Source organism: Empidonax traillii, unplaced genomic scaffold (genome assembly GCF_003031625.1).
Source record: "Empidonax traillii isolate 1590-97213 ecotype Southwest subspecies unplaced genomic scaffold, ASM303162v1 scaffold60:size2069287, whole genome shotgun sequence".
NCBI classification, from domain to species: domain Eukaryota; kingdom Metazoa; phylum Chordata; class Aves; order Passeriformes; family Tyrannidae; genus Empidonax; species Empidonax traillii.
The window spans coordinates 1,165,553-1,184,891 of record NW_020955253.1 but is presented as its reverse complement, the minus strand read 5'-3'; the positions used below and the strand labels follow the sequence as shown (position 1 = coordinate 1,184,891).

General features: G+C 37.8%; 1 protein-coding gene across 9 annotated transcripts in view; it reads left to right on the top strand.

Moving 5' to 3' along the window:
• The window catches only part of TENM3 (teneurin transmembrane protein 3), an 869,819-nt gene that overhangs the window by 775,271 nt on the left and 75,209 nt on the right, over positions 1-19,339 (top strand). For all 9 annotated transcript variants that reach the window (XM_027879901.1, XM_027879899.1, XM_027879900.1 and 6 more), the window contains 6 exons: positions 3,036-3,250; positions 9,727-9,937; positions 10,447-10,548; positions 10,693-10,887; positions 12,217-12,417; positions 15,314-15,499. In XM_027879901.1, coding sequence (XP_027735702.1) covers positions 3,036-3,250; positions 9,727-9,937; positions 10,447-10,548; positions 10,693-10,887; positions 12,217-12,417; positions 15,314-15,499 — 1,110 coding nt within the window. The remainder of the gene's footprint in view (positions 1-3,035; positions 3,251-9,726; positions 9,938-10,446; positions 10,549-10,692; positions 10,888-12,216; positions 12,418-15,313; positions 15,500-19,339) is intronic.

Sequence of the window (19,339 nt, the reverse complement as noted above, 5' to 3'; positions counted from 1 at the left end):
CACAAAAGAAGGAGCTGTTAGGCAGACAGGAAAGTGTCATGACTAGATGTGAAATTTAAGGAGCGAGGGCCCCATGCTATCATACTAGTTACTGAAAACTGTAAGGAAGAATCAGTGAAGCCTTGATTTGGATACTCTGACAGCTGAACAACTTCCAGTACCACCCCCTGGTAATATCCTTATACTGTGACTTAGACTTGAGAAATTCCAACCACCTTGACAGTAAATGAGAAGGAACATGATATTTCATGTTTTGAATTAAAGCTGTGTGTAAAAAATGTTACTGTTTAGAAAGTGAAAATATGATGATGACACTGCAAAGATGTTTCTTATGCTCACTGAGATACAACAGGGAAAAAAGAATAATTAGTGCCCTAACCTTGGGAGTGCAAACAGACAGTGACTATTTTGAGAGAGGTGGTGGGCTGCTAAAGGGGCATGTGGCTACAGGGTAAAACTACCTCTTTTTTGGTGAAGAAAATGGGAGTCCATAGGAATATTATTGGCTAAGTTTTGAACCCAAATAATAGGCATTCCTGGAGAGGTGGTGAAAATGTTTGATAAACGCCACCTGCCTAAGCTCTCTAGTTCATCTTTTCAGTAGTACAAGTGAGTTGTTTTTCATGTGAAATGTAGAAATAGGGGAAGCAGCAGATCAATACTGCAAACAAGTGTTTATTGTTTAGTGATTACCAGTCATCGGTGTGTGAATTTATGCAACACAATATACTTAAACTTGAAGAAAGAGGTAAAAAACAAATGCTTAAATAAACTGAAATAGTGAGTACAGATCCATCTTCTAGAATAACATATCAATATTATGAAAGGTTAAGTCCAAAGTTAGAAAAGCATCAGACTCATCCTTTAAAGTGTAAAAAAATGGTTTCTGCAAGATCAGGTGTTTCACTGTCTCTTCTCAGCAGAACTGATCAATGTGATAATGCTGTGAGACATTTTTAGTGACTGCAATGCATTGTGACACAGCTCTGATGATAATACAAGCCCTCACTTAAGGCCTCTCAGCAGTGCTTCTGTACCTGTTTAATTCAACAGCAGTTGCGGTTCATCTTGGATGCACAAAACGTGGTGAGGATCAATCTGTGACCTCACCTGGCATTTCAGATTTTAATCTATTTTTTTTACAGTCTAAATGTTTGCAAAAAGGTTGTGTCAGTTTGTTCCATCAAATGATGAATAATGTAGAATTTGATCACAAAAGACGGGGCAGTATTGTCAGTTCTTCAGAGCACTTGTATGCAAACAAGTCACCGTCACATTCAGATGGATTTAGTTCAATTTTTGTAGTAGGCTAGCTGCTGAAAAAAAAAAAAAAGTAAATTGGTAAAAACACACCAAACTCTAAGAGTATAACAGCAGTTCTATTTTTCTTCACTCAAACCTCACCTTGATGTGCCAGCTGCTTAAATGTGTCATTACTTACTCCAGAGTTGACATATGTTGGTAAGCAAGTTCTTACACCCATCTTTGCATCTTAGTGAGTATTTGACAGCACTGATTCCATCGTGTTGAAGTAGGCTTTGACCCTGGCACGAACTTCCAAGACTGCCTGTGTCCAGCTCCACAGCTTGGAGTTAGAACATCAGACCTGAGGTTTTTGCTTCAAACAGTCTTGCTGCAAACTCATCTAAACCGTCCCACATTTTAAAGCTGGGTGGTGACGGTTTGTGCAAAACACTTATTAAGTGCGTCATTCGTAGTAATTCTGTTTCCTACAAATCTAGCAAATAGAAGACACTTCAGCAACTAAAACCACAATTTTTTTGCTGGTGATCTTGGAGACAGGCTTGTAATCTTTGCTAGGCTTTGTGTGTGTCTCTATGGCACAGCAAGGGGCAACAGGGAGATCTCAGAGCTATAACAGACCTATGCTGTCCATAGCATTCAGCCTCTTACCTTGCAGGGTCATGAGCTTAGGCTGGAACACTTTTACCCCTTTAATTTATTTGACAGTGCTTCCCTAGGGATGGCACAGAGACTTAGAGACTGGATGAAATTTTCTGCACTTACGGTGCAGTGTATATTCAGTCTCTGTTGCCTGGACCTAGCTACTTGAGCAAAAAGTTTGTTGGGGGTATCTAGAGTTCATGACTCATTTTTCTTCTTCTTCTTCAATGCCACAACCAGTAGTCCAGTTTTTCAGTGTTAGAATTTGATACCATGTGACTTTTACACATTATCATCATCTTTGCTTGTTGTGGGCATTTCCAAGCCATTCCTCCCTGATCTCCTAAGCCTAACTGATAGTTGCACAAATGCTTTGTAGAGAAAAATCATTAATGCACTTCAGTGCTATGTTCTGACTCATAGTGATTGGACTGCAAGATAAATACATCTTCATAATATAAAAAGTAGTGAAAGTACCAGACATTGACATGCTAGTATACAAATTGTTCAGGAAACAGTAAGGATACGGAGGTGGATAAGGAGGTGATAACAAGCCTAAGACTAAGGCTAGGGAGTGCAGAGAATATAGGCATTATGGCATAAGAACATAGGCACAAAGGAGAAAGAAAAATTGCCTTTTGGCAGGGGGAACACAAAACCAAAAATAGGAAACTAGAGCTTTGTTAGTATTGTATAAATGCTCTGATATTTAATGTGGTGAAGATTGTATATAAGTTCTCTTGACTGCTTATGTTTATGTATCTAATATTCTTAAAATCTGTATGCTGCATTTCCCTTTATCTTAATTTTTTTTTTAGTTTGAGACTTTATTCTGGAAAACTCCTGTTAATACCTGGGGAAAAAAAAAAAAAAGAATAGTTTAATGTAGATCCTAAACTGTCTCCATAATGCTCATCCTTAGGGATGCTACAGCATTTTTAATTGGTAGGTACTTGTGGTATCTTTGCTTGTTTATTCCAAATCAAAGAATTCCTGGGACCTTATGTTGAGAAACTTTTTCAGGTAACATTTTTTCTGAGGTGATTCTAAATATTTGAAGGTTTATATGAAGAATGATTGAAAGCCAGAAAGGAGCACTAATTTTTTATCTCCTTATTCCAATCTGTCAGGAAAATTAGGGGGATTTGCACAAGAAAACAATACTATAGATTCTGGAGAACTTGATATAGGCCGAAGAGCAATACAAGAAGTCCCCCCTGGAATTTTTTGGAGATCACAACTCTTCATTGATCAGCCACAATTCCTAAAATTCAATATATCCCTTCAGAAAGATGCACTGATTGGAGTATATGGTCGAAAAGGCTTACCACCTTCACACACTCAGGTGAGAACTGCTTGCTTTAAAAGTAGGACACATTATTGAAAACTGTGAGCTTTTATCTTTTATATCTTTTTCCTCTCTCGATTACATTCTTTTCCATTTTCATGATTTTATTTTTACTTTTTATACTTTATTGATCTCATGTGATGTTCAGAACATTTGTAATACTCCAAGTGTTGGGATCCAAAATGGGGGTGGAGGGTGTTCTTATTTATGAGCTGTTCTAATGCCTAATCAATAATGATGCTTCAGATACAGCGTTGTTTTATGCACAGTTTACGGGTACATTTTTCCTTCTGTGGTACATAGATGTATCTTTAAAAACCTAAGCAGACTAATATAGCATCTGTGGCCACACATGTGGTTGAGAGTGCCTGAGAAACAGCACATTAGTGAAATTTCCAAACAAGAAGACAGGCAAATACTACACTATTTACAGATTGGTGTCTCACTAAATAAATACATAAAAGACAAAATATGTAATTTGTGTCTACAAAGATACAGTGAACTGTGGTTGTAAAAGGGACGGTCTTCACTAGGCATCTGGTGTCTTGAAACTTTGTTCATAAGTGCCCCAGAGGACTTATTCTGTTCGACCCCTCAGAGGTTTTTAATGACACTTCTTATTGCATATGGCCACACCTTTGGCTACTAACAAAGAAACACTCTTTATCCATAGTTAGAGAAAATTTAAAAGTATAAAAGAATGAGCAGTCTTCGGGATTGGCAGGAGAAAGGGAGAATCATTGTCTGAGATGGTACTTTAGAATCAATTCTATTCATATTTTATTTTAAAGACCCTCCAAGCTTAGATTTCTTTCAGTGCAATATTTATCCAAGTCCTGTCTCTGATCCATTTTTCCACCCAAAAAGACACTTCAGCTCATGCTCTTCTATTCCATTTGGAGCAACATCTTACTGATTTATATTTTAAGTATATGGATTTGCCCTGGATGCAAATCTAAGTATAGCAACCTAATGGTATAATTGGATCAAAGCTTGACTGATTATGCCTGATACACAGTTGCAACAGCAAATCCATAACTGAAAAATTAATATATTTTAATGCAATTCCATATTTTTTTAATTTTGGGTTTCATGCTACTGCACTATTTAAATTTATTTTGGTTTTTTTCTTCAAACATATTTTTTAAAAGATGCAGAACATAAAAATATATATAATTATTACACCTATTTAACACTAGCAAACCACAGAGGAAGGGTCAGCAAAGCAGCTAAAATCACAGAATTTACATTAACTTTGTTTTTTACTTTAGTTTCCATTGCATTACAAACACTTTACTGAATGCAAAAAGTGCACTTATGTTCACTTAAAAATTTGATCCTCATAAAAATGATTAAGTGGATTTTCTTCAGAGCTTCACGTATGAACACCTACCCTCGGGCTGACAACAAGCACGAGAAAGTCTAGCATAAGGAAAATTGATTCAGAAAGTTATCAGCCATTGGAAATAAGGGTTTGGAATACAAATGCCATCTCAATGATAACAATAATAACAGGAGTTAGGGGAATACCTGTGTGGCAAGAATGAATAAAACTGAAGAAGCTGATCTGCACTGTGCATTTATATGAGAAGTCATGCAAGTAGGCAGGTCTATTAAAAAAAAAAAAAAGATCCTTAATTGATTCCTTATCCTGTTAAAAGGGTGAAAATGAAATAGGGTTGTCCCTTATCCAAAAACACAGAAAGGGAGACTGCTAAATCTCTTTACCATCACCTGTGTTACACAGATTACTGGTTCTTATTAATGTTTAAGTATGATACAACAAAAAGAATCATAGACAAATTCTGCTACTGTATCTTCTATAGTTTCTGTGACATTTTGGATATATTGTTCTCAGGATATAGGTCAAGCTCTCTTGTCCTATTTTTGCCTGGTATGTAATTACAGTATTTTTTACAAACCATTGACTGAGACTTGATACATTGAAAAATTAGGCATGCTTACTTATCAGTGCCCTAGTGAACTTACAGGGCTGCTGAAGATTCCCAAGGGTGCAGGTTTATCAGAATGTTTATATGACCTTGAACCCAGTGACGTCTACTTTAGGTACCTGAGATAAAGCATGTATGTAATCTCCTAAAAAGCCAGTTTCAGTGAAAGATTGTAGGTTTTTTGGTGGCTGTCCTCCTGCTTGTGGGGCAGAAAAATGGAGTAAAATATCTCTCAACAGTTTAGGTCTTTCTCCAAGAAATGGATAACAAAGGACTTTGATGAAGACACAACTTGCACTGGTAAAATATGTATTTATACTGAAGTAGCTTACATGAGCAAAATAATGTATTTAGGTAAAAAGACATCTAATGAAACAGAAAACTGAGGGAACTGCAAGCATAAATATTGCTTTCTTATTTCCCATAACCCTTATGGCTTGTACTGACAAAAGTTCCTAACTGCAAGACAGGCATAGCTAGCAGGAATAGACCAACAACTGACGTTGGGCTTCACTGCATCCTTCCATCAGACAAGGCAGATTACTTATATGGCTCTAAATGTCATAGGAACATAGTAGAAAAAACACATGAATGTCCACACTGAGTTTGATCAAAGGCCTGTCTAGCCCTGCGCTCTGTCTGTGATGGTGGCCATATGTAGAGATTAATATGGCAGCATGACAGTACCGTAGTTATTCTTCCCGCAATATGCTTTTGACCTCCAGAGTTTTAAGGCTGAAGGACTTTGCTGAGTCAAAGATGCTGTCTTTGTATTTTACAGCCTTGGATAGTTTATTTTTTTTCAGCGAGTTTGTGTAGTCACCTTTGAACTTATGGAAACTTTTAGCATCTGTGACATTTGCAGCAAGGCTTAACTAGACATCTCACGCTGTACTCCTAAGTGTGTTTTGAGACAGCCTCCTGGTAGTTTTTGTTTGCCTCATTCTTGATAGTGCTTTGGAAGAGGCAGTGGAGAGTTTCTCAAGTATTTCTTCTCCATGCCACCCTTGTTTTACAGATCTCTAGTGTCATGAGTTGTATTTTTTCCAGACTGATTTCTCATAATTTTTATTAAAGGTGCTTCTCATAACTTTTATTAAAGGTGCTTCAATCCTTTGGTCTTCCTTGGCCTTTTCTGAACTTTCTCTAGCTTTAAGGCAGCCTTTTTGAAGTGTGGAGACCAGAACAACTCAGAACATAACAAGTGTTTAACAGTTTCATACCATGCCTTAAGGATGCTTGCCTTTTTTTTTTTTTTTTAATCATAGAACTGATATTTTTGTAGATCTGTCTGCCATAGCTCCAAGATCTCATCTCAAAATGACAAAAATTGGCTCAGAGCCCATGTGGATATGAAAAGCTAGAGTTGTTTCATGAGGACTTTGAAAAGTAGGAGCTTACCCTTATATATCACTTCATGTGTGCATCTCTTGAATGCTATCTGTCCTTATCTCCTAGTCACAGAGTGACAAGTGCTAATAACAAAATTTATGCAAGTTAGCAACTACTGCTTGTCTCTCAAACATCAGTATTTGAATTTTCAGATCTTTTGTTAAATAATAAAAAAATCATTATTACCTGCACTCTGCTAGCATTCGTGCTAGCCTTACCACCTGTCCCCCTCCAATATCTTTGCTCATGTGCCTGTGATACTCACATAACCACAAACCACAATCTTTTTTAGCTCCCTCCTTTCTGCTTTGGTGTTTCTACCAATGTCTGCCTTCTCTCCATTGTCATCTTTGACTGTAATAAGAAACTTACCTATTACATTTACCACCTTGTTCTCCACTTCTCTCCTATACCCTTTGCCTGTTTATCCACCTCTTTTTATACCCAGTTAAAACCTGACAGTGAGTAAGAGGAAACTGGAATCATTATCCTTCATAACTGGGCAACCTCTGATAACAGTTATCCTACCTGTGCGAGGGACATAATAAAAGTATGATAGAAATGAGATTGGGAGAGATCTCAAGAAATCTTAGTTTACACTCTTGTCTTGGAACAGGATGAATTGTATATAAACCATTCCTATCAGTTGCTTAGCACTTTATTATTAAATAATAAGAGAATGCAGCAAATTTCTGTACCATAATACAAAATAATAGAGATGCAGCATATAGGAAATGGTTTGATGTATTGTAATCAGGAAAGATATTTTGGTTACCTTGCTATATTCTCTTTAGGTGCCAAAATTAGTCTCAAGCACAGCTACTATGTGTATGTCACAGACTGATCTGAGATGCATAGTTCTCTGTTTCTGGGGAATCATAAATAAATCAACCAGAAATAATTGACGGTGGCTGTCCATTCAAAACCCAATCAATGCAAGCCTGAAAGTCTTTGTGACACTTTCTAAAAATGTCATTTCCATTGCAGCCAGAGAATCAATATGTTTATTTAAAGAGACTTTTAAGAATAAAAAAAGGGGACTTTGGTTTAAAGCAAAACTGCATGAAATGGTAGGGCAAATCAGCACATTTAGACTCAATATAAAGGTAATTAATTTATTCTATTAGAAGGAAAATAAAATTGGCATGGTTTTGCTTATGAAGATAATTGTTTTTCCAGTCTCTTTTTGTTATCATGTCCTAAATATAAAAATATTAAAAGGGTTAAGATCCATTATTGTTTTTTGCTGAGGTACAGAATGAACAGTAAATTCCTTTCTGTATGGCTTGTGAGATATAGTCTAAAATGGTGTTCTGGTAACAGCATATGTCCTTATTACATTACAAATATGAAATCATTCATTTTACTGTGCTTGTCAGCCAGCCATTTGTGGTCAATCTAGTAGTGTAACCACTTGTTTCTATATCAAAAATACAGTTTTAATCTGAAGTTGTTCTTCTACAAAAGTGATCTCCATCCATATACAAAGGCCAAAGTCACTCTTAATGTCTATAATTGACTTGTTAAAACTCAGAGCTCCCCAAGCTTTCCCTTTTTTAAAATATTAGCGAGAACCACCAGAGAGAAGTGCTCTTGAGTTAGACAGGAGTTAAAAAAAAACTAAAATTGTTTTTCTCTCTCTAACAAAATAAGATAAATATTTAATTCAGTGACAAATGGGAATGTTGAATGGTTTTGAATAATTGTTGCTCTCCCAAAATGATCGCATTCGTTTTCGTGTGACACAGCATATACAAAGCTACTGAGGTACTGCATCCTAATCACATTATGTTCTATTCTGCTGGTTCTGCCATAGCTGGGAAAGTGTCTCAGGTGTTGATGGAGGCGTATTAACAATGCATTTCCTTCGCTTACTAGGGAAGAACAGTCTTAGAATAGCAGTGAATTTTGGCCTGCAATTTCAAGAAGGGAACATAAGCACTTAAACCCTTGTTCCAGGACAAAGGCTATCATATTTTCCTTTGTCCCGGGAGCAGTTTCTGAAGGTCACAAGTCAGGGTGGAAAATCACTGATTTCTCTGGTCCTGGGAGCTGATCTTATCCCAGCTCAGTTGAATCACTGGTTTCATATGCTGGCCTTTACTTTAATAGGCCCTGGATGTAATTACATTTGAGAAAGATCTCCAACATGTGGGAATACTGGAGGTTTATGTGTTACAGTTCACGTCATATACAATAAACGTGTCACAGTAAAAGTGAAACTTTGAACAGTCTTGGCAGGAAAAGCAGATGCCTTCTACCACAAGCAAGAATGCTCTTTAATTTTCCTACCTGTTTAATTTTGCTCTATACATATTGATCTTTACATGCTAAAGAGGCAGAAGACAACTTTGAAGCCATGAGAACAGACTTCAGATAGTGTAAGTGTAAGGCCTGGAGCAGTTTTATCCCTCCAGGTCCCATTAGCCTTAGTTAAGATTAACATGCATCAAACCTCATGTTGTGAGTTTGCTTGTAGTATCAGCTGAGATACCACTATATTTTTCCAAGCCCCGCTGATGATTTTAAAAATACAGTATGTGCGGACCATTGACCTGAGGTACCGTGGTTTTTAGTCAGCTTGTCATTTTCAATAATTGCAATGTTTTCTGCCTTCCATCTCCTCTTATGAGCTTCTGCGATGGAAAGTAAAGCTCTTGGTTTCCTTCCTCTACAATTCCAGACTGTGCAAAAGGGGGATTGAGCAGTTTAATCCTTCATCTGAAACTAAATGAAGAAAAGTAGATTATTAGTGTTGGATATTATTATTAACCCATATGCATATAACGCAGTTGGAAAGTTAGGGCTCACCTGTAATTCAGGTGGCAGTCATGACTGAAGACTCATTTCAACCATTGTTTTCTTCTCCCAGTGTATGTAATAGGTTCATTGGCCACTTGTCACTGGAAAAGCCACTCTAATAGGCATGAGAACTAGTTGGTTATTTTGTTTGAGTGCTTTGCAAGGGGCAAAGAAAGAAGCAAGGTTTGGTTTCAGCTCCTGCTTCCCTGCTCCAAAAGGAAACTCTCGGTCAAAATACAAGCATGTTGTCAGGGTGTTGTGGGGAAGCTGGCAATGCCATGGGTCATCCCATGACTTTGTCAAGCTCCTGTCTGTTTCTCTTTGCAGTACGACTTTGTGGAGCTCCTGGATGGCAGCCGGCTGATCGCAAGGGAGCAACGCAACCTGCTGGAGTCAGAGCGAGCAGGGCGGCAGGCGAGGTCTGTCAGTCTCCACGAGGCAGGTTTTATCCAGTATTTGGATTCTGGCATCTGGCACCTGGCCTTTTATAATGATGGGAAAAATGCAGAGCAGGTGTCTTTTAATACCATTATTATAGGTAAGCATAATCTTTAAAGCTCTTACCAAATGTTAGCTCTAACCAAATGTGGTCAGGTTTTTTAGAAATGCGTAGATAAGTTTTCATAGTTAAATGGTCTGACTTTTTTTTCATGGGTTTTTCATTCATAGTGTTTCCTTTGCTGCTCAGAATAAAACACAGAGTATATATTTCAGTTTCTTCATCTAAAGCATAAGGGGTGTACTTCTAATAAAATGGTGCTTGAAAGGACACTGTTTTGAAGTGTTTGTTAAATGACACAAGGCACAGATTTTAAGTATGGAGCTCATGTAGTTTTACCATTATAATTTTAGCCTTTTTGTTGGAATACAATGTCCTAAGATGCTGGAGGTGTCAGCAATAGAAAATCACAGCTATTTGTGCTCTTGAAACAAACCAAACGTAAACACTTCTTGAAGCAAGAGCACACTGTCAGATAGTAGTGGTTCACATGGTAAGTACTTCATACAGTGGGCATCTGTTAATTATCCTTCTCTTTTTCCCTTTAGAGTCTGTTGTGGAATGCCCCCGAAATTGCCATGGTAATGGTGAATGTGTTTCTGGATCCTGCCATTGTTTTCCTGGGTTTCTGGGCCCCGACTGTTCGAGAGGTAAATCAACCCAATGCTTATCTTGAGTCAGTCTAAGTGAGCATGAAGACAAATACATTAGAAAAGAAACTTCTTATATGTTCTTCTTTATAAAGCTTTGGTGAAACCTTGGTTTTAATTTTTCTGCCATGTTTTGTTTCACAGCAGCCTGCCCAGTGCTGTGCAGTGGCAATGGGCAGTACTCCAAAGGACGCTGCCTGTGTTACAGCGGCTGGAAGGGCACTGAGTGTGATGTGCCTACAAGTCAGTGCATCGATCCCCAGTGTGGGGGCCGGGGCATTTGCATCATGGGCTCCTGTGCCTGCAACTCTGGGTATAAAGGAGAAAACTGTGAAGAAGGTAAATTAGTATATATTTACACCAGCGTCAGCTGTTGTTGGTCAGGCTTACAGCTGGCACATCCAGCTCTATTAGTTTTTCTAGATCTAGATCTTATGCACTAACCATATTTCTCCAAAAATGATTTTCGAATACTTCAAATCAAGTTTGGGAATCACTAGTATCACTGAATGCTACATAATTATTATGCTCTATTTATTCTCAAGTAAGCAGTGGGAAAATTCTTAGTAACATGCCTTTTCTTTTTGCTTGCCAGTATGTTTATTTTTTTTCTAGCTGAGGTCAGCTAAGAAGAAAGCACCCAAAATACAGATGTAGGAATACTCAGTGAATTTTCACAGTATTGAGTGAATCATTAATGTATTGCATTTGTTAGTGATCTTTTCCACTGACCACATTGTAGAAAGTGCTGATTCAAGTGCATCAGGGTGAAAAATGATGCATCATTTTTGTATTCCAGAGATGCGCATAATAATATTGGTTCTGGCGTGCAGCAAAATGCAGTTCGTTTTCCATTCTATTTTTTTAGGGAGTAAAAAGTGCCATTTTCTTCCTCAATCAAATTGATTTTATTGATCTCCACGTACAAAGTAATGCAATTAAGTCTCTGGAATTAAATTTTCAGACCATTGACCCTACAAGTGTAACATTTTATTGAGTCAAATTGCTAAATTAAATCTCGTCATCTCAGGAACATCAAAGTGAATTAAGACAGATAGACAGGATGCAACTCGTTCATTTCTGAGACAAGTCGAGGGTCCTGTACAGCTGTCAAAACTGCATAGTGGTGGATCAGGTCAGTTCATACCGAGTGCTGCAGGGAATCCCAGTACTTGTTACACTGTGATTAGGCAGAATCAAGATGAGTTGCCTGAGACCCAAAGCCAATCTTGTTGTTATTCAGAAAAATTAGCAAACCTTGAAAGATTCTCCGTGGTTCTCAGTGGTAACCTGTAATTGTCTTGATGACAGTTATGTGCATGCACAGATTTCACAGTATCAGAAAGTGATGTGGAAACAAGGTGTTCTTACAAGGAAAATTGCAGCTATGCAGGTAGTGATGACAAAGAGTGATTTACCTTGTAGCCAGAGAAAGGAGGCTGGCACCAAGATACCTTGGTTCACTCTGTCTTCTCCTCACTCATGATGAAAGAAAGGTGAACTTCTCAGCTTCAGCTTACTAATTTTACTTTTAAGATGAGCACAATGCTGCCTATTTTGTAAGGTCTTAAAATGTGAATTAAGCCCAAAAGTGCCATGAGCATCTAGGGGTTGATTACTGTTATCAGGAATGACAGGTTTAAGCTGACCTTTCTCATCTCCCTGCAGCGGATTGCTTGGACCCAGCCTGCTCCAGCCACGGCGTGTGCATCCACGGCGAGTGCCACTGCAACCCGGGCTGGGGTGGCAACAACTGTGAAATTCTGAAGACAATGTGCTCTGACCAGTGCTCTGGTCATGGCACCTACCTTCAAGAGAGTGGTACCTGCACCTGCGACCCCAACTGGACAGGTCCAGATTGCTCCAATGGTAAGAGTTCAAAGCATTGGCATTTTGTAAAATGTTGTTGTCTTGAATAGCCTCGCTTTAATGACAGTATTGTGTAAAGACCTGACCTGCTGAGCTGATTGATGTCTTGGAGTTGACTTCAGCATGAACTGTGAATGGATTCAAAGGTTCAAAATAATTGATGAGTTTGAAGGATTTGAAAATCAATGTATTTGTTTGTATCTTTTAGCTGCATTCACCTGGTAACTTCAGGTACTTTGCATGATCTTACCTCATACATCTGTTTAGAAACTTGACACTATGCTAGTGAAACCAGAGACAGTCACATCTTAAAAATCTCTTCTGCTATTTGGAGCCATTTTTCTCGAAAAACAGACAGCATTCAAGGTTGAAGGCAAAGGGAATGCAAGAATGAATCTTAAAACAGCTTTCAAGGTAGGGTACAGGCTGCCAGGATGGAAGGAGTTGGTAGGAGTGAAGAACAGAGGGATTTCTTGAAATATGAAACTGAGCTTATTAAAACCATAGTCTGAGCTTAGAAACAAAAGGAGAAAACTAGAGGTACTAGCACAGAGAGCAAAATCTAAATATTTATAAAGTATGACAGCAGCTTTTTGACAAATATGATTTTTTAGGATCTTGTTTGGTAGCCACATATCAAAAACCAAATCATGTCTAACTGTGAGACATATATTTGTCTAAACCAGTTCACCTAAGAACTCAGACATTTTGTTAATGAAAACTGAACACATGGGCTAGCTGGGTTTATGCCAGCTTATGAATAAATATAACTTTTTCATAAGGAACCATCTTTTTAAAACAAATGTACTTCCTGACCAGGATCTGTGATACTTCATTATGTTTTATGCGTACAAGAGTGATAGGACAGAGTTCCAAACATTCAATAAAAAGTGGCAGAAGAAAATGTTGTCTTCTGTGAAATTTGTTTAGAAGAAAAAAATCTTCTCTGAGCATTTCTGGCACTAAAACTGACTAATTATGAGAGACCATTCCTAGTTCTCAGGCAAAACATGGATCCCCTGTTTACTGACACAATGTCCTTTATGTTTTTTTTTGATGACCAGTTATGCTCCATCTTTTACTTATGTTTCAAGGAATGATTTGTCATTAAAATAACATAAAATGTTTCTGATCTCAAATATTTCAAGTGTGTCAGACTCAAAAAAGAGCTCTGTGAAAGGGTGCACAGATTATTTGCGGAAACTGTGCAAAATGACCTTCAGAGTAGTACACTAAAAAAGTAAATCTTGCCCATAAACATGTTGTTAAGTTGCTCAATGAAGAAAAGAATGAGTTATTTCCATGAGAGGGTTTTATAGGTTTGAAATCAGCAGAGCTTTCCTCTATCTTCATCAGCAGTTTGTCCGTTAATTAGCCCTTCAATTCCACTTCAATTAAATTAGCTCTAATTAATAAATTCATTACAAAGATTGACGCACCTTGCTCAAAGCTAGTGTGCTAAAAGCTGATAAACACCTTCACCCTAATGAAAAATTGATTAGATTGAAAAGAAATAAACCTTTTTTTCTTGGAGCTGCATTAACGTTTTGTGACTCCTAAAGTTAACCAAACCATCTTGTATCTCTTAATCAAAAATTTAATTCAAAGTAGATATAAAATGCTATATAGGGGGGAAAAAAAGGGGGAGGGGAAAATCACAGCTGTCTTTCTCCAGAGAGGTTTTGGGCTGTTTCTTACAGGAAATGTCTCAGCTCCTTGATACTGTTAAATGTTCCACAGCACTTTGAGGCAACTGGGAAGAAAAACACTGTTGATTGGGATGTTGGAAACCTTTCTTGACTGATGAAATTTTCTTTTGCTGTTAAAAATAAATTTGATCTTTTATTCCTAAATTACTTGCTGTCTTTTACAAGAAAACAAAAACTAAACACAGCACTTCTATGAACAGTACATGCCATAACCAGCTGTATGCCAAGAAACTAAAGTCCCTTAGGCTGTACTGTTATCTCCTCTCGTTTTTTCTGTTGTTTCCTTAGCAGAAGTAAAGTTTGCTGGAATCTGACTAAATGAAGCAAAACTGTAAATGCAAAATCTAGCAGTCTAAATTATCATCTTCTGTTAGCTGAGACTTCACATGCGTTGTTTGGGCTCTGACTACCTTTGGCTTTTAATATATTTTTCAATTATTCTATCAGACACAAGATCCTGTTACTATATTTAAATGACAAATTAAATTGCTGTATGTTGATTTATTTTTTTTAACAAACTATTATTTAAACCAGACTGTTCATAGCTGTCACTGATACAAATTTACTGAAAGTAAAAGAGAATCATCTTTTATATTTAAAGGATGTGTCAGTGTGTCAGCATAGTAATAATTTGTCTCGCTAAGGCTGATTCTTTATAATGAAAAAATGTGTCAGAAATGGCACATTTTAACTTTGAAAGAAAACAGGGAGAAGGGTATGGAGGGGAAACCTTGTTAAAATGAGCTTCATCATATTAGATTTTCACTCACAACACACCATGATCTAGGTATACGTTACATTTATTCACCATGAGGACAGTGTAAGTTTGGCAAGGTCTTAGTGCCATGTAATCTAAGATAAAACCGGTTATTCTTAAGACATATGTGATCACAAAAAGCATGATTGAAAATTACTTAGAGCTCGCAAAAGAGCTGTGGATGCTTAAGCATCACTAAAGTGTGCTGTCTAAGTGACCACGAGCAAAGAGATAAAACTGTGCTCTATTCCGTTGGGTCTCACATGAAAATGTCTTTCATAGTAAATTCCTTTGATTTAACTTTCAAATGTTTTGCCTTTTTTATTCTTCACGGGTTGAATTAAAATGTAGCACTGCTGATTAATATCCACCCTCTCTCTCCCCTGTGCTCTCTGCCTCCTTTTCTCCCCCTCTCTCCTCTCAAATGCAGAAATCTGTTCGGTGGACTGCGGCACGCACGGCGTGTGCATGGGTGGCACGTGTCGCTGCGAGGAGGGCTGGACGGGCGCAGCCTGCAACCAGAGAGCCTGCCATCCCCGCTGCGCGGAGCATGGCACCTGCAAGGATGGGAAGTGTGAATGTAGCCAGGGATGGAACGGAGAGCACTGTACCATTGGTAGGCTGGCTATGCTTTACACTGTCTTCGCTGCGCAATTCAAACAGCCAGCGCTGCTGGCCACGTCTGAATAAGAAGTGCGTTACTTTGAAGAATGTTTCTTCAAACAGAATATTAGCACATGTCAGTGTGTGGAAAGGAGTTGATATTTTAAGAAAAGAAATGGTTATATAATGGCTCATGAGTTCCTTGTACCTCGTGTGCTATGAAAAGAAGGTGGAAGAATTTCCTTTTTAATCTTTTCCCTTTAACTGCCTTTTGCTGAGGAGGAAGTTACTTTTATTTTGAACTGTAAATAAATATATTATTTGATTTGTGCTTTTCTATTTTTATGTGATAGCTTTATGTCTTTTGGATATGAAGCTTCCTATTGTTTTTCTTTCTTTTTTTTTTCTTTTGAGGAGAAGAAGCTCTGAAAAGTGACTTGCCTATGCAAAAATGTTGCTTCCACCGTGTAATAAATGAGATATAGCTGCCCAAAATTATCTTCTTGTTAACATAGTGCTCTATTTTAGAGCGCTCTCAAATTTCTTACATGTTAATAATGTAACAGCATTTTAATACAGCTGATTGAGAAGAAGCCATCCTTATTACAGCTTCTGTGTTTCTGTAACCAAGTTAGCTCTAGTGCCTGAAAAACTTAGGAATTACTGTGCCTTTATCAATGGAGGTTTTCGTACTCAGTTATTTACAGTCCATATGTCCCATATGCAGCGGGATATCCCTCTCCACTACACAGGATTTGACAGTGAGCTGGCATGAGAAATTATGCATGTAAATAAGAAGACTAAGAAAAAGTGGAGCTGTGGTGCTAAGAAATTCCCTTCCACGCTAATTCCCCTTTGTGCAAAACAGATACTAACAATGGTTACAGGTCTGTAACTATTGCATGGGGCAACAAGTAGGAATCCCAGGCTAAGGAACTGACAATGGTCCACATGCAAGAGAAGTCTAGTTTGTGGGGTGAGTGGGGATCACCCACTCACATCTAGGTGAGTGGGGATCACAAAGCCCATCAAAGGCTGTGACACAAGTAACAGTGTGACTGAAGTATTTATGGGAAACAACTCCCAAGTATGAGAAGCATCATAGCTTAGCACTTAGAGGTGGATTGAATAGGCAACAAAAGAGGTAGCCACAGGTCAGACAACGGCAAGTGTAACTTTGAGTGATGAGGAAATCACAGACGATCTTAATAGTCAAAAAAAATTTCAAATAAAAAATCACATAGTTTTATGTTTAGAGACATGGAGGAGAGAGAGTTAAAACAGATGGTGTAGCTGAAGCAACAGGATAGGGATAGTAATTCTAACAGCAGTGGAACTGATAGATGTGGATATGGAATGATTTGCTTTTAGCACAAGCTAAAAAAAGGCTGGAGAATTTTAACTTTCATAGAAGTTTTGGAAGGACTCTAATTCTGAATGTGTTAGCATAGCTAAGCCGTCACTGGGGCATGAGTATTTTGAAAATAGTAAAATCCAGTCTGTATTCCCAGGTAGTTTATAGCCCTGACTAAGAGGTGAGTGGGTTTGCTGTGCTTGGTGTTCATGAGAAGCAGCGGTGGGAGCTTTGAGGGCAAGGAAATCGAGGGCCTGTTACAGCTATATTAACTGATGCCCACATCATTGCACCAGGAAGATGAGGCAAGGTTTTGTTTTGTAGGTGTGAAAGTAGTAAGATTGACTTGTGAATTATTTTTTACAGCAATCACAATTGATTTTTTTTTATTACTATTATTATTTACTAATGAGATTGCTCAGACACAGGAAAAAGCAGGAATCAAGGTGCGTCTGCAGAATCCCAGGGAGAATCGATAGGGTTAACGTTTTTGAGGAGCTTCCAGAAAACATGCTGACAAAGGTGGGGAGAGAACTGCTTTCTGAACAATAAAAGAAAGTAAATATTTAGAAGTAGGATAAAGCCTTTCCCTTGACTGCTTTAACTTGCCAAGGAGCAATTACTCAGCAGATCGCTCTGCTGTTGGTCTCACTGACCTTGGCAGCGTTTCAAGGGTTGTAGTTATATACGGATGAACTGCTCTTGAACAATTTTTCCAACATATTAAGCACAAACAAGTTTTTCCTCAGCACTGGGCGAGCAGATCTGTCTTCCCACCTGTTTATTCTTTAAATGGGTGTTTACTTTGTGGCTGCTGCTGTTAAGATAGTTTGATTTGTTTTTATTGCCCTTACAGCCTCCAGTACATGTAAGGAGGTACAGCCTCTAGCCTGCTGTTATATTTATTTTTTTGAGCTGTTTTCTTCAGGAGCCCAGTGTTACAGAGAAGCCAGGTTATTTTATTGCTCATTTCCAAGACTATTTACACTTTGTGGGGTAAAAATTGCTGCCTCCTCAGCTTGGCAGATGAAGAGTCAAATTGCTTTTCTCTCACCTGCTGTATAGTAGGTAATAGGTCTTTCTGAGTAGTAAATTTCAGAACACAAGGGACTTCAGAATGTTTTTCTATGCAAACCAGTCTCTTATGGTCACCTTCTATTTGTAACCCAGCATTTTATGGCACTTACAAGTCTCGACTTAGTAGCAGAATCTTTAGATTAGTGCTATACATATGAAAGACTCCCCCTCATTCTCCCTTTATCTAAAAATAAACAGTGGCACCCTTCTTATTTCTAAAAGTCATTAACCATTTAGCAGCAGTACTGTGAAGTACTTTAGAAATGCAAATGTATTTCTTTGTTGCAGCTATTAGCTGGAAGTGTGTGAAGTTCAACACCCAAAATTTACAGCTTCTTTGGGAAAGGAGTATTCCAAAGAAGTTGCTAATCTTAAAGGCAATTCATTATATTCACTTTTTGGGAAAGGAATAGGCTTCCAGATCTCTAGCTGGATGTAGGGAATGGGAGAGATATGTATGCAGTACTCATGGAGGCACTAACTGGAATGTATACTGAATCATCTAAACCCATAACTCTTTTGTTCAAAGCGTTTATGGTATTTTTGTGAAGCATGAAGGCTGCTTAAAATGATAAAAAAAATTTTGCACCTCAGTTATTGATTTTTACATATTTCTCAATGCTGACTATCTGTCCAGTCTCATTCTCAGTTATCCCACTGGTTGTGTTGTAAGCTGATGTGTTGAAATGTGGAATGAAGGAAAAAACAAGCCTATCTCCTTAATTAAAAGAAGGTAGTCCTCAGTTTTATTTCTCTCTAATATCCTTTAAACCTTGATTGCTTTTTGAGTTAGGCTGATTTTTACATATACTTCAAAATATTCAAATGGAATTCAGCCAAAGGAAATTCTGATTGCTCTAAGCTCCCAGATACCTTTTGTTGTGTTGGGTTTTTTATTTCAAAACTTCAGAATGTTGGGAAGCAAAATCATAGGTGATTGCAAAGGTTTGCTTTTTTTGTTCAGAAAAAAAATTTATACATCTGCTTACCTGGGTTAAACTCAGTGTTTCCATAAAGCTGAGGACAACTGGATTCTCAAAATAATATACATACATATTTTATATACTTTGATTTGTGATAGAGAGCATAATAGACTAAACAAAGTGGAGATTTTTTTATTTGTTTGAAGCAAAATGTATGGTAAGGTAGGCAAGATTGCTTTGACCAATGCAGTAACCTGATGTGTGTTGCTGATATCCACTGTCCCATTATGCATCTTTGGCACAGGTTAGCTCCAACTTCAGTACAACACTCAATGTCAGTCACAGTTGTGAGTCATTCCCTTTGCTCTGAACACATACTTCTACATATATCAAAGATCTTCATCAGATAAGTGTGTGCTCAGTATTTTGATTCAATGAATCTAATAAGAATTAACAAAACTCAAGACCTGGTGGTATTGCTTAACATCTTGCAGGTTTG